Source organism: Megascapheus bottae, chromosome 5 (assembly GCF_031878675.1).
Source record: "Megascapheus bottae isolate mThoBot1 chromosome 5, mThoBot2.hap1, whole genome shotgun sequence".
Lineage (NCBI taxonomy): Eukaryota > Metazoa > Chordata > Mammalia > Rodentia > Geomyidae > Megascapheus > Megascapheus bottae.
Window position 1 is genome coordinate 40649326 of NC_143513.1, and position 13872 is coordinate 40663197.

At 45.9% G+C, this 13872-nt stretch overlaps 1 protein-coding gene across 1 annotated transcript in view; it reads right to left on the reverse strand.

Moving 5' to 3' along the window:
* Nucleotides 1–12829, reverse strand: part of Srpk2 (SRSF protein kinase 2) — a 159727-nt gene extending 146898 nt beyond the window's left edge. The window contains 2 exon segments of the mRNA XM_090332953.1: nucleotides 12039–12093; nucleotides 12722–12829. Of these exon segments, the coding sequence (XP_090189079.1) occupies nucleotides 12039–12093; nucleotides 12722–12751 (85 nt within the window). The 5' untranslated portion in view covers nucleotides 12752–12829.
* Between the last annotated feature and the right edge of the window lie 1043 nt (nucleotides 12830–13872).

Here is a 13872-nt window from a genome sequence, read left to right on the forward strand (position 1 = left end):
GGCATGAGTGACTGATCCAAATCTGATTATTATTTTTCTAAACAGCTTTTCCAATAATTGGCAAAGTCTAAAAAAAGTTCACTAGCTCTGACCCAAAATTTCCATCTGTAGGAGTCCCCGTACTGTATAAAAATTTAAACTTCTGGGCCGGGAGTTTGGCCTAGTGGTTAAAGTGCTTGCCTAGCATGCATGAAGACTCGGGTTCGATTCCTCAGTACCACATATACAAAAAAAGCCAGAAGTGGTACTGAGGCTCAAGTGGTAGAGCTCTAGCCTTGAGAAAGTCCAAGGACAGTGCTCAGGCCCTGAGCTCAAGCCCAGGACTGGCAAAAAAAAAATTAAACTTCTGGCCAAGCACAGTAACTCAGGCCTATAATCCTAGCTACTCAGGAGGCTGAGATTTGAGGATCAGGGTTCAAAGTCAACCCCAGCACTAAAGTCTGTGAAACTCTTTTATCTCCAATTAATCACTAGAAAATAAGATGTGGGGATGTAGCTCAAGGGGTAAGATGGCAGCATTGAGCTGAAGAGCTCAGGGACAGCACCCAGCCCCCATGACTGACCAAAAGAAGAAAAAAAGAACAACTTCAGAATGTTCTACTGATATAAAAATTGTAGTCATAATATACTTAGAAAGATACACAGTATATACATATGCAAAGAACTCACCCAGGCTGGGAGTTTCACCCAAAAATTACACCGTTCTATAAATCAATAAGAAAAGTAATTATAAGCCGGATGTGGTGGCTCACACCTGTAATCCTAGCTACTCAGGAGGCTGAGATCTGTGGCTCTCTGTTCAAAACCATCCTGGGCAATTGGAGACTCTCATCTCCAATTAATTACTAGAAAAGAGGAAGTAGGGCTGTGGCTCATGGGTAGGGTGGTAGCCTTGAACTGAAGAGCTCAGGGACAGCACTCAGGCCAGAGTTCAAGCCTCATGACTCCCCCCCCCAGTCAAAAAAAATTATAATCCAATTTCTTAAGGATGATTCAAGGCCAGGAGTTTGGCATCATGGTAGAGTGCTTGCCTAGCATGCACAAAGACCTGAGTTCGAGTTCCCGGTCACTACATACATAGAAAAAGCTACAAGTGCTGCTGTGACTCAAGTGGTAGAGCTCTATCCTTGAGAAAGCCTAAGGACAGTGTTCAGAAGCCTTGAGTTCAAGCCCCAGAACTGGCAAAAACATAAAAGAAAAAAAAGAAAAGAAAAAGTGGGTGATATGCTCTTTATCAGTTTAAATAAACTAGGTGGTATTTTTATTCAATGTAAGGCTACTGAGCAAGTAGGAAGAATGGATTAATGGTACTACAATATAAGGACAAATCTCACAGATACACAGAGGAAAGAAGCCAAACACAGAATATATTCTGTGTTTAAAAGTACTGACAAGAAGAGGTTAAAATGGCAAAGAAACATATGAGAAAATGCTCATCATCCATGGTCATAAAGGAAATGCAAATAAAAACAACACTAAGATACTATCTTACCCCAATTAGAATAGCCTATAGTCTAAACTCAGACAATGACAAATGCTGGCAGGGTTGTGTACATTTCCCACTGCTGGTGGGAATGTACAACCACTCTGGAAGGCAGTTTGGAGGTTTCTTAAAGAACTGAAAATAGGGCCGGGAGTTTGGCCTAGTGGTAGAGTGCTTGCCTAGCATGCACGAAGGCCAGGGTTCGATTCCTTGGTACCACATATATAGAAAAAAGCCAGAAGTGGTGCTAAGGCTCAAGTGGTAGAGCTCTAGCCTTGAGAAAAATCCAAGGACAGTGCTCAGGCCCTGAGCTCAAGCCCAGGACTGGCAAAAAAAAAAAAAAAAAAGAACTGAAAATAGACCTTCCCTACAACCCAGCCATACCACTTCTGGGCATCTACCCTGAGCATCATAACCCAGGATATAATCAGGACACCCCCACAGCCATGTTTATCTCTGCACTATGCACAATAGCCAAGCAACAGAAACAACCCAGATGCCCATTACAGAAAAATGGATACAAAAAACGTGGTACATATATACAATGGAATTCTACATAGCCAACAGATAAGTGGATGAAACTAGAGCAAATCATGTTGATCGAGATAAGTCAAGACCAAAGGAACAAAAGGTGCATGGTGGGCCGGGAGTTTGGCCTAGTGGTTAAAGTGCTTGCCTAGCATGCACGGAGACCCGGGTTCGATTCCTCGGTACCACATATATAGAAAAAAAGCCGGAAGTGGTGCTGAGGCTCAAGTGGTAGAGCTCTAGCCTTGAGAAAGTCCAAGGACAGTGCTCAGGCCCTGAGCTCAAGCCCAGAACTGGCAAAAAAAAAAAAAAGAAAAGAAAAAAAAGTGCATGGTGTCCTTGATATGTGGATCCAAACAGTGTAAGAGCGACGACTAAATATTCAAGTACCCAAGGTCATTGACACAATCTTAGAGATATAAATATAACTACATAGACGTATCAATTGATATGTGTCTATGACATAAACTCTCAGCTTAATTTTAATTTTGTTCTTAAATTTATATGCCAGTGATTGCATAGAGATTCCCTTCTTGAATACTTATTTGTTAAACTTGACATTTGAAATATGATGTAAAAAAATCAATGTTAATAAAATCTTTAAAAAAAAAAAAAAAGTTGTAACAGCCAGACACTGGTGGCTCATTTCTGTAAACCTAGGCTAAGCATTGCAGTTTGAATCCAGCCCAGACTCTTATCTACAATTAACCAAGAAATGAAGTGATGGCTCAAGAGGTAAAGTGTTAGCTTACAGCACTATCAAAAAAAAAAATCTCAGGGACAGTGCTCAAACCTTGAGTTCAAGTCCCAAGCCTAGCACCAAAATAAAATAAAGTTTCAAAATAGTAAAAAAATAAAGTATATTCTATACAAACAAAACTAATCAAAATTAGACAGTAGCTGTCCCTCAGGTGTCTAATGGCTCACACCTGAGGAGACTAAGATCTAAGGATCATAGTTCAAAGACTGCCTGGGCAGAAAAGTCCATGAGACTCTCATCTCCAATTAACCAGCAAAAAGTTAGAAGTAGAAGCATGGCTAAAGGGGAAAAGCACCAGCCTTGAATGGAAAAAGCTAAGGTACAGCACTCAGGCCCTGAGTTCAAGTCCTACTGACACTGACACGTATCTAAACATGCACATACAAAAAAGCCAGATGCCAACATTTCATGCTTATATCCTAGCTACTTAGGAGGCTAAAATTTGAGAATCACCATTTGAAGCCAGCACAAAGAAGGAAAGACCATGAGATTCTTATCTCCATTAATTACTGAAAAAAGCCAGAAGTGGAGCAGTGGCTCAAATGTCAGAGCACTAGCCTTGGTGGCAGGGAGGGGGGCGGGGACCCACTTAGGAACAGCATGTGAACCCTGAGGGCAAGCCCTATAAAAGATACACACACACACCCTTAATAACCAAAGTCATTTTAAGCAAAAATAACAAAGCAGGTGGTATTACACTGGCTTTCAAATACCAAAACTATAGTAATAAATAACACAATAGTGGCATTTTAAAAAAAAACTAACACAGGTCTGGGAGTTTGGCCTAGTAGTAGAGTGCTTGCCTAGCATGCATGAAGGCCCGGGTTCGATTCCTTGGTACCACATACTTAGAAAAAAGCTGGAAGTGGTGCTGAGATTCAAGTGGAAGAGCTCTAGCCTTGAGAAAGCCCAAGGACAGTGCTCAGGCCCTGAGTTCAAACCGCAGGGCTGGCAAAAAAAAAAAAAACCCTAACACATAGACCAATGGAACAGAAAAAAACATCTAAGCTAGATGTCAATGGCTTACCCATGTAAAGCCTAGATAATCAAAAAGCTGGGATCTGAAGATTGTGGTTCAAAGACAGCACAGACAGGAAAGTCCATGACATTCTTTTCTCTAATTGACCACTCAAAAGCCAGAAGTAGAGCTGTGGCTCAAATGATGGTTGAGTGCCAGCTTTCAGGAAAAGAATTAAGGGACAGTGCCCAGACTGAGTTCAAGCCCAGTAATGACACAAGAAGAGAAAGACAGACAGACAGAGAGACAGAGAGAGACCGGGCGGGGGGGGGGGGGGGGAAGAGGGGTGAGGGAGAGAGGAAGGAAGGAAGGAAGGAAGGAAGGAAGGAAGGGAGGGAGGGAGGGAGGGAGGGAGGGAGGGAGAGAGAGAGAGAGAGAGAGAGAGAGAGAGAGAGAGAGAGAGAGAGAGAGAGAGAGAGAGGGAGAGAGAAAGGAAAGGGTCCACATCTATGGTTAACTAATTGTCTAAAAAAAATTTTTTTAAAGACTAGCTTCGGGCTGGGAGTTTGGCCTAGTGGTAGAGTGCTTGCCTAGCATGAACGAAAACCCAGGTTCAATTCTATGTATGTGATATCACATACCTAGAAAAAAGCCGGAAGTGGTGCTGAGGCTCAAGTGGTAGAGTTCTATCTAGCCTTAAGAAAGTCCAAGGACAGTGCTCAGGCCCTGAGATCAAGCCCAGGACTGGCAAAGTAATAATAATAATAATAATAATAATAATAATAGTAGTAGTAGAAATAAAAAATTAAAAGACTAGCCTCAAATTTCCAATCCTCCTGCTGAGCCTCCAAATGCTGGGATTAAAGGTATGTCCATCATGCACAGCCAGTTGATTCTTTCCTTGTTTCGTTTTCAAAGACAAGGTTTTGCTATTTAGCCCAGGCTGCATCAAACCCTCTGTTAAGCAAAGAAAATAATCACAATGGGAAAAAATATACACAAACTATGTATCTGATAAAGATAATATAGGAAAAACTTCAGAATCTCATTAGCAAAAAAACAAGGAACTCAATTATAAAACAAACTGGCAAAGCTGGGCCCCTGGCTCACACCAGTAATCCTAGCTACTCAGGGGGCTGAGATCTGAGGATCCCTGTTCAAAGCCAACCTCGGGCATTCAACTCTGTGAGACTCTTCCCTCCAATTAACCACTAGAAAACTGGAAGAGACACTGTGGCTCAAGGGGTAGGGTGGTAGCCTTGAGCTGAAGAGTTTAGGAACAGCACCCAGGCCCAGAGTTCAAGCCCCATGACCGACCCAAAAAAAAAAAGGACTGGCAAGTAGGAGAACCACTATCTGAAACCTTCCCAAACAAAAGCACAAGACTGACCCAAACTGAAAACAAAGCCAAAGGGTTGGAGTTGTAGCTCAAAGGAGTGCTTAACCTAGAGAAAGGTGTGGGGGGGGGGGGGGGATTGTGTGGAATGAATAAAGAAATAGCCAATAGACCTCTGAAATAGCCAGCAGACCTCTAAGTAGATCTTTCTCTAAAGAAGACATACAGCAGGGCTAGGAATGTGGCTTGGTGGAAGAGTGCTTGCCTAGCAGGTATTAAGACCTGGGTTCCATTCCTCAGTACAACACACAGAGAAAAAGCTAGAAGTGGCATTGTGGCTCTAGTGGTAGAGTGCTAGCAAAAGAATTTGGGGGGGGCAGGAGTTTGGCATAGTGGTAGAGTGCTTGCCTAGCATGCACAAAGACCCAGGTTCGATTCCTCAGTACCACATAAATAGAAAAAAGCCGGAAGTGGTGCTGAGGCTCAAGTGGTAGAGCTCTAGCCTTGAGAAAATCCAAGGACAGTGCTCAGGCCCTGAGCTCAAGCCCAGGACTGGCACCAAAAAAAAAAAATGAAGTTCAGGGGATGTGCCCAGGCCTTGAGTTCAAGCCCCAGGACTGGGAAAAAAAAAGGGGGGGGGTTAGAAAAAGATAAAACTGTCCAACAAGTACATGAAACAATGCTTAACATCACTATCAGGAAATGTAAACCTAAACTAAGATTGTTCTGTCATTCCAGTAAATATGACTTTTATCAAAAAGAAAAACCAATGTTTTCCCTCATTTGTCATAATCTCTCTGTTCTCCTAGCAGAGATTTACAATAGAGCAAAACCTAGATACACAAGGCCATATAGGATGAGGCTAAATGAAAGGACCTCCAGGATATAGAAACAAAAGCCATATAATGATTGTTGTCCTTAATGTACTAAGTTTTCCCTCATCTCTTTTGGTGTCCCTTGGTTATCTCATATTGTTACAGTATTTTACCTTGTTATCTGATATATTATATATATGTTTATTTGGTTATTTGAAATAGGATAGGGAAGGGGAGAAAACATGATGAGGGGCGGGGATGGGAGAAGGGAAATGGGGACTAAAACATGAGAAAGGGTATCAATGTTTGTGAAGTAATGTACCTTATATCTGGTGAATATAATGTAACCCTTCTATTACAATAAAAATATATGACAAGAAAAAAAAAGAAAAACCAACTAAACAAGTTGATCACCAGTGGCTCATACCTGTAATCTTTGCTACTCAGAAGGTTAAGTAAGGATCTCAGATCAAAGCTAACATGAACAGAAAAGGGAGCCTGATTTCTTCAATTAACTAATAAAATAATGTATTGGAAGCATGTCTCAAGTGGTAGGTGACTGGCTATAAGCAAGCTGACCAAGAGAGAGCTGAGAGAAGAAGTCATGAGTTCAAGTCCCAGAACAGACAAGATAGACTAAATGAATGCTGGACACACTAAACAGAACCCTTGCACACTGTTGTATAAATTATGTAAATCATAACAACCACTATGGAAAACAGTATGCAGGTTTCCCAAAGAACTATTACTAGTTTATGATCCAATAATCCCACTCTCAGGTATAAATCCAAAAGAAATGAAACTACTTTATCTCCAAAATCTGCAGAAGCACTGGTTACAAAAGGTAAGTGGAAACAATGTGTGTCTCAACTTGTGAAAGGATAAAGAAAATGTGATACAGTTCAAAGCCAGCTTTGTCAGGATGCAGGAAAGTCTGTGAGACTCTTATCTTCAATCAACAACTAGAAAACTAGAAAGTAGGGCTATGGCAAAGTGGTGACTAGTCTTGAACAAAAGAGCTGGGGGCAGAGGAGGAGGAAATTCTGTCACCTGCAACGGAAGAAATGGACCTAGAGGCCATTATATGAAATAAATCATCACAGAAAGACAAGTACAGCATGATCCCACTCACTGTCATAAAAGTTGGGAATACAATGTTAATCAACAAAAGCTAGAGTGAGTTAGGGAGGAGTTGGGTATAAGAAAGATAAATCAGGACTAGGAGTTTGGCCTAGTGGTAGAGGGCTTGCCTAGCATGAACAAAGACCTGGGTTCAATTCCTTAGTGCCACATACGCAGGGCTAGGAGTTTGGCTTAGTGGTAGAGTGCTTGCCTAGCATGAACAAAGACCTGGGTTCAATGCCTTGGTGCCACACACGTAGAAAAAAGCTAGAAATGGTGCTGTGGCTCAAGTGGCAGAGCTCTAGCCTTGAGAAAGCCCAAGGACAGTGCTCAGGCCGAGTACAAGTCCCGGGGCTGTTTAAAAAAGAAAGAAAAATAAATCAGTGTATACTAGGTTACAAGAACAAGATGTTCTGTTATGCTATTGCACAGTAGCATGAATAGGTAACAATGTGTACACTTTCTAAAAGTCAAAAAGGAATTTCAAACTTTTGCACCATAAAGAGAAAATGTTTAACGAGGTAAAATATATTTATCCTGATGTAAATATTACACAAAGTATATGTGCATTGAAAGTTCACATGGTACTCCATTAATATGCACAATTTTTGTCTTTTCATCTATCAACTGAGAAATTTTAATTAAAACAAAAAAGTCAGAGAATAATAGAAGTGCCTACCGTTTTGACTCTGTGAATAAAAAGATTCTAGTAACACAGAGCAACTAGATTCTGAAGAGAAAGACAGGAAGATAACTAGGAATCATGAATACTTAAGCCACAAACCTACTACAGTGTTGTGATAAATTGAGCACTCCAGGCTAGCAAGCCAGTCTTGCATCCTACTGATCCCTTAGTATAAGAAAGCTAAAGCTGCTGCCATTTTGAGTGCCTATTGTTGGAGCCTGAGTTGCTCTGTGGACCTAAGAACAAGGAACAATCATGACTCAAGGAATCTTGAAACATCCTGCCATAGAATCTTGGTGTTGAGATGGTCATTTGAGGTTGCTATAGTGAGGGAATGTGTAAACAAGGACCTGCAGAGTATGCTGTAAACTGCAATGGAAGCCTGAGCACTGCAGAATAAGATATCAACAGGGACAGTTTGAGCACCTATAGCCTGTGCACCTGTAGCTTAAGTGCCTTCACCTGAGGAGTCAATACTTTATGCACCAGCACAGCTTATTAGCAGCTAGGACATCAAAGACACCTGGCAGATACATGGGACTCACAGTTGAAGATACACAGTGGAAGCTCATAGTGGCCTCTTGAATTACCAACAGAAACAAGTAACTACAGGCCCAAATACCTTTAAGAAGTTTTACTAAGGGGCCGGGAGTTTGGCCTAGTGGTTAAAGTGCTTGCCTAACATGCATGAAGACCCGGGTTTGATTCCTCGGTACCACATACATAGAAAAAAGCTGGAAGTGGTGCTGAGGCTCAAGTGGTAGAGCTTTAGCCTTGAGAAAGTCCAAGGACAGTGCTCAGGCCCTGAGCTCAAGCCCGGGACTGGCAAAAAAAAAAAAAAAAAAAGAAGTATTACTAAGGGCAACTGAAGCAAATGACAGTTATCAGGATCCACACTCACTGGCCAGAAATTATTTCCATTGTCCAAGGCCAGGACTGGTGGGTCAGAGTCCTCATACTCAAGTCTCTCCAGATTATGTGATTTGATAGAAGGACCAACAGAAGAACAATTAAAACTTCTTATTTTGCTTTATGTAACTAGGTCTTTGTCACTGTTTTACTTTTTTATTGTTCATATTGGTATGCTTTCCATATCTGATGTAATTTTGTACTCTCACTTTTTTTGTTCTGTTTGTCCCTCCCTTCCTTTTCTCTACAGTTACTACATATGAGCCACACCTGTCTTTCAGTATTGTGCCAGGTTTGGAGAATATTTAAAGTAGGGCATCTACCTACCAATCAAAAGACCCGCAGTTCAAACCCCAGTAATCTCAGGGGGGAAAAAACAAAGAAATTATACAAATGTCAATTTCCTGACTTGACAATTTTCTATGGCTTTGTACTACACCACTAATGGGAGGTGGGGGGATGTTGAATTAAGAATATACCAGGAACTTTGTAGTACTTTTTAGAACTTGTTGTGAATCAAATCCTTTCAAAATAAAGCAGTCAATGAAAGTTAAAAATAAGTTTATAATTCAATATAACTCAAAAGTCTGAAACAATCCACATGGCCCAATAACAGGTGAATGGATAAATAAAACAGAATCAACATAATGGAAAATTACCTATTACCTAGCAATATAAAGGAACAAAGAACCAAAACATATTCCAACATAGATGAACCTGGAAAATATTATGCTGACCTTAAAAAGGCATGCATATACATGCATACACATGCATGCACGCACATGTGCACGCATGCACACGCACATACACATAATACACACACACACACACACACACACACACACACAGGCCCAGGAAACTCAAGTCTAATCCTAGCTAGAAAGAGAAGCTGAAACTGGTAGGAATAAAGTTTGAGGACCACACAGGCAAAGAAATTATGGATGTCTGGAAAGTTGAAGGAAGTGATCAGTACCTACTATCCTAACTACTATGGGATGGTGACACTGGTGGGTCAGCCCAGAGTGTGCATAGGCAGGAAGCAAGACTGCTCTCAAAAGCAAGCTACAAATGAAACTATTTGGGGACTAAGAAAGGCAAACAAGGAGACTGATAGAGGACATTAAACTAAATAGAATACACGGTAAACAGATGCAGAAGTGTGTGGAATCCCTCCCATTGTAATTAATATGCTAATAAAAAGTACCAACAGAAAACAGGGGTTAAGTGTGGTTCAGCAGTAAGATAACTTACCCAGCAAATATGAGGCCTACAGTTCAAACCCAAGTACTGCCTGAATGAACGAATCAACGAAATGTCTGTGTTGAGAACAAGTCTCACTAAATTGCCTAGGCTAGCTTCGAGCTGAGGAAATTCTTTGTATTAACTTCCCACAAGTAGCTGGGACTAGAGGCGCACATTCCCACACTCAGCTCACTAACATAAAATTTCATAGTATATGAATCATGCCTCAAAAAGTTACATGGCTAAGATATAGCTCAGCAGTATAACATGTACTTAGCATTCATGAGGCCCTGCGTCTGATCCCAGGCACAAGAAAAAGGGTGAAAAAAAAAATCAACAATGAGATCATTAATTTTTGTATTATATACAAATGTGCTAAGATAAAACTCTATTCCAAACTAAGATTTAGCTAATTCAAGCCAGCACAAGTGGTTTGCGCCACTAGCTACTTAGGAGGCTAAAATCTGAGAATTGCACTTCTGAAAACAGAGCAGTGGTTCAAATGGTAGAGCACTAACCTGGAGCATTAAAAATGTTCAGGGACAGTGCCTAGGCCCTGAGTTCAAACCCTGGAACTGAAACACACCAACACACACACACAAAATTCAATATAGAATTTCTATCTTTTGGCTCTTCAAGTACTTAGGTTGCTTTCCCTTTTTTCTTAAGTATTATGTCACCGGGTGCTAGTGGCCCACTCCTGTAATCCTAACTACTCAGTAGGCTGAGATCTAACGATCTGGTTCAAAGCCAGCCCAGGCACCAAAGTCTGTGAGAAAACAGGAAGTGGTGCTGTAGCACAAGTGCCTTGAGCTAGCCTTGAGCCAAAGGGCTCAGGGACAGAGCCCAGCCTCAGAGTTCAAGCGGAAAAAAGGAAGGAAGGAAGGAAGGAAGGAAGGAAGGAAGGAAGGAAGGAAGGAAGGGAGGGAGGGAGGGAGGGAGGGAGGGAGGGAGGGAGGGGAGGGAGGGGAGGGAGGGGAGGGAGGGAGGGAAAGAATTTTGTCAATATATACTCTTTTAGTAACACTCTAAAACTCCTTCCAAGTTATGTTCAGTTGTCAATGGAGAAAATTTCGTCCTTCAATACCACTCTACATTAGTAATGACCGTTCCAGTTTTCCTTGATATCACAGATGGCTGGGAAATTGACTAGGCAGCGACCAAAGCCAACACAAAACCATGAAAAAGTCCTAGGAGTGCAACACGGTATTCCCCTCCAAAGAAAAGAGACAAAACGTTTCGCGATTTTATTAGAGACAATCCTGGAGCTGCCAAGATGCCACACATCGAACGTTTCGCTCAGAAAGAAAAATGAAGCCACCCCTGAGCGGGGAGGTAACCACGGGGAACCTGGGAATGAGGGAGCAGGAGAAGGGAACACCGGGTGGCGCGCGGCGAACGGAGCGGCTCTCCACCAAGGGCTTCCCCGCAGCGGCCGCCTGCTAGGGGGCGCGGCCAGGGCTGGAGGTGGCTGGCGCTGGCTCGTGGCTGGCGCTGGCTCGCCAACCGGTGGATCCAGTCGTCGGCCCCGAGCTGGGGCACACCCGCCCGGAGCGGCCTCCAGGACCCGGGCGCCGCCGCCGAGCCTCAGAAGTCACGCTGGACCCCGGCAGAAAGTTTGCAAAGAAAAACATCCAGGCGCCGAGACGCACGAGTCAAAGTAGAACTCGCGCCAGGAACACGGCCGGGGCCAACCACTTCACAACCGGCTCCGGTGTCCGGCTGGAGGGCCGAGAGGCCGGGGCCGGGAGGGAGAGGCGACATTGTACCGAGCCCGCCCGCCCGTGCCCCGGGGCCCCGCCGCCCCGGACCAGCGGCGCAGCCGCCGTACACTCGCACCCAGCGCGGCCCGGCGGTCTCCCCGCGGGGCCGGCCCGCAGGGGAGGGGCGCGCCCGCTCCGCGCCGCCACACCGCGCTCGTTGCCCACCCACGGCGGACGGGGCCCGCCGAGGACCGCCGCGGCCAACCCGGGCAGGGGGAGAGGGGCGGGTGCGGGCGGCGGAACCCCGGGCGCCGGCCGCGGGCCCGCGCGCCGCCCCTCCCCCGGGCCGCCCGCGGGGCGCGCAGGAGCGGGGCGCCGGCCTCTCAGGGGGCCCACCCGCCGACCCCGGGGACCCCGGCAACTTTCCCCTGCGTGGCGGCGGGCCGTCCTCGGTAGGGCGGGGTGGGGACTCGGGGACGACCACGGCGTGAACTCACTTTTTCGGATGTTTCTCTCTTTTCGGCCTCCTCTTTCGGGCCTGAATGGCCAACACTGAGGAACGAGAAGACACTCATTAACGGTCGAGCCGGCCGGCCGGCCTGAGGGGTCGCGCGGCGGGGAGCAGGGGGCTGCGAGCCACTCACCTTTCCGGGAGCTCATTCCGACCAAGCGGAAGCGGGGCGGAGGGGGCTTCGCGGCGGAGCCGGCGGCGGGTGCCGGCGGCGGGTGACGGCGGCGGGTGACGGCGGGCCGCGGAGACGCGGGAGCCGAGCGGGGCGGCAGCCCTCCACTGGCTCCGCCGGCCTGGAGGAGGCAGGAACCGCGCCTGCGCCGCCGCCGCCGCCGCCGCCGCCGCCGCCGCCGCCGCCGCTCCCGCGGGGGCCCAGGAAGGCCCGCCCCCAGCCGGCCCCGCCCCCGCCACCCCCCCACCGACCGGGCCGGGAGGGGGGGTCCGAGACCCCCGCGCCGCACCCCTGCAGCGCCCCGCGCCCACTCGCCAGACCCTCCTGTGCTAGCCGTGACCGCCTCCCACTGCAGCTCGCGCCCACGGCCTCCCCCGCCCCGGCCCGCGGCCGCGGCCTCCACCTCCTGCGCCCGGCCCAGGCCGCTCGCCTCTCCCGACCCCCGGACCCTCCGGCCCGCGAGACCCTCCCTCGCCGGCTGCAGCCCCTCTCCGCACCCCGGCCGGTCGCGCCGCTCGCCTCTCCATGCGCCCTTCCTTGGCCTGCGCCTCCGCGGGTCTCACACCACCGCTCTTCCCGCGGCCTCTTCTCTCCCTTTGCGCCTCTACATCCTTGCATCCCCATGAGCGCCGCTGCCTCTCTGGCGGGCGTGGAAAGGGCACCAGACCAAAAGCTGGGAAACTTGAGTCCTTGAGAGGCTGTGTGACCTTGGAGAAGTCATTTTCTCGCTTCCCTTTGCCTAGTCCCAGAGGACGGCACGAATTTAAGGCGGACAAAAATTGCACAGTGTGTTGAGTAGGTGTTTTGCTCACGAATTGAAGGTCAGTTTGGTAAATACCAAATGATGCACATTTAATACAGCCATGCCAAGTTTCTGGGCGCTGGTGACTCAGACCTACAATCTTAGCGACTCTGCGGATCGAGGTTCAAAGCCAGTCCTGTCGGGGAAAGTGCTTGAGACCCTCACCTCCCAATGAACCATCGAGCAACAACAAAACAAACACTGCAAGTAGAGCTGTGGCTCAAGTGCTTGAGCGTTAGCTTTGAGAAAAGAATGTATCTCAGGGACAGTGCCTAGGCCCCGAGTTCAAGTCCCAGGACAGGTTTATATATGTTTGTGTATATATGTAGTATATATACACACTCACATACGTGTATATATGCCAAGTCATCGTTGTCTTCTCTTTTTTACAAAGAAGAAACTGAGTCTTAGAGATAAAAAAAAAAAAAACAGGATCCAAATTCATGCAAGCTTGAATACACTCTCTAACACACCAAGCTATCTAATAAATGGGAGCCAGGTTTTATTTGGTGTGAAGAAACTGCTTTGGAATTAATAGAAGTGAAGGTGGCACAATACTGTGAATGTATGAAATGTCACTTGCTGAGTGGTTTACTTTAAAATGTTTCATTTCATGTTACAGGAATTTCACCTTAAAACAAGGGCTGAAGATGTGATTCGATGATACAACACCCTTGCCAAGCATGTGTGAGACTAAGTTCCGTCCTCTGCATGAAGAAAAAGAAGTCTTGTAAACTCTCAAACCTCTACTTAGTTACTCAGAAAGCTGAGATCTAAGGATCAGTGTTTGAAGTCAACCTTGGCAAGAAAATCCATGAGATTTTTATCTCCAATAAGCCAGAAATA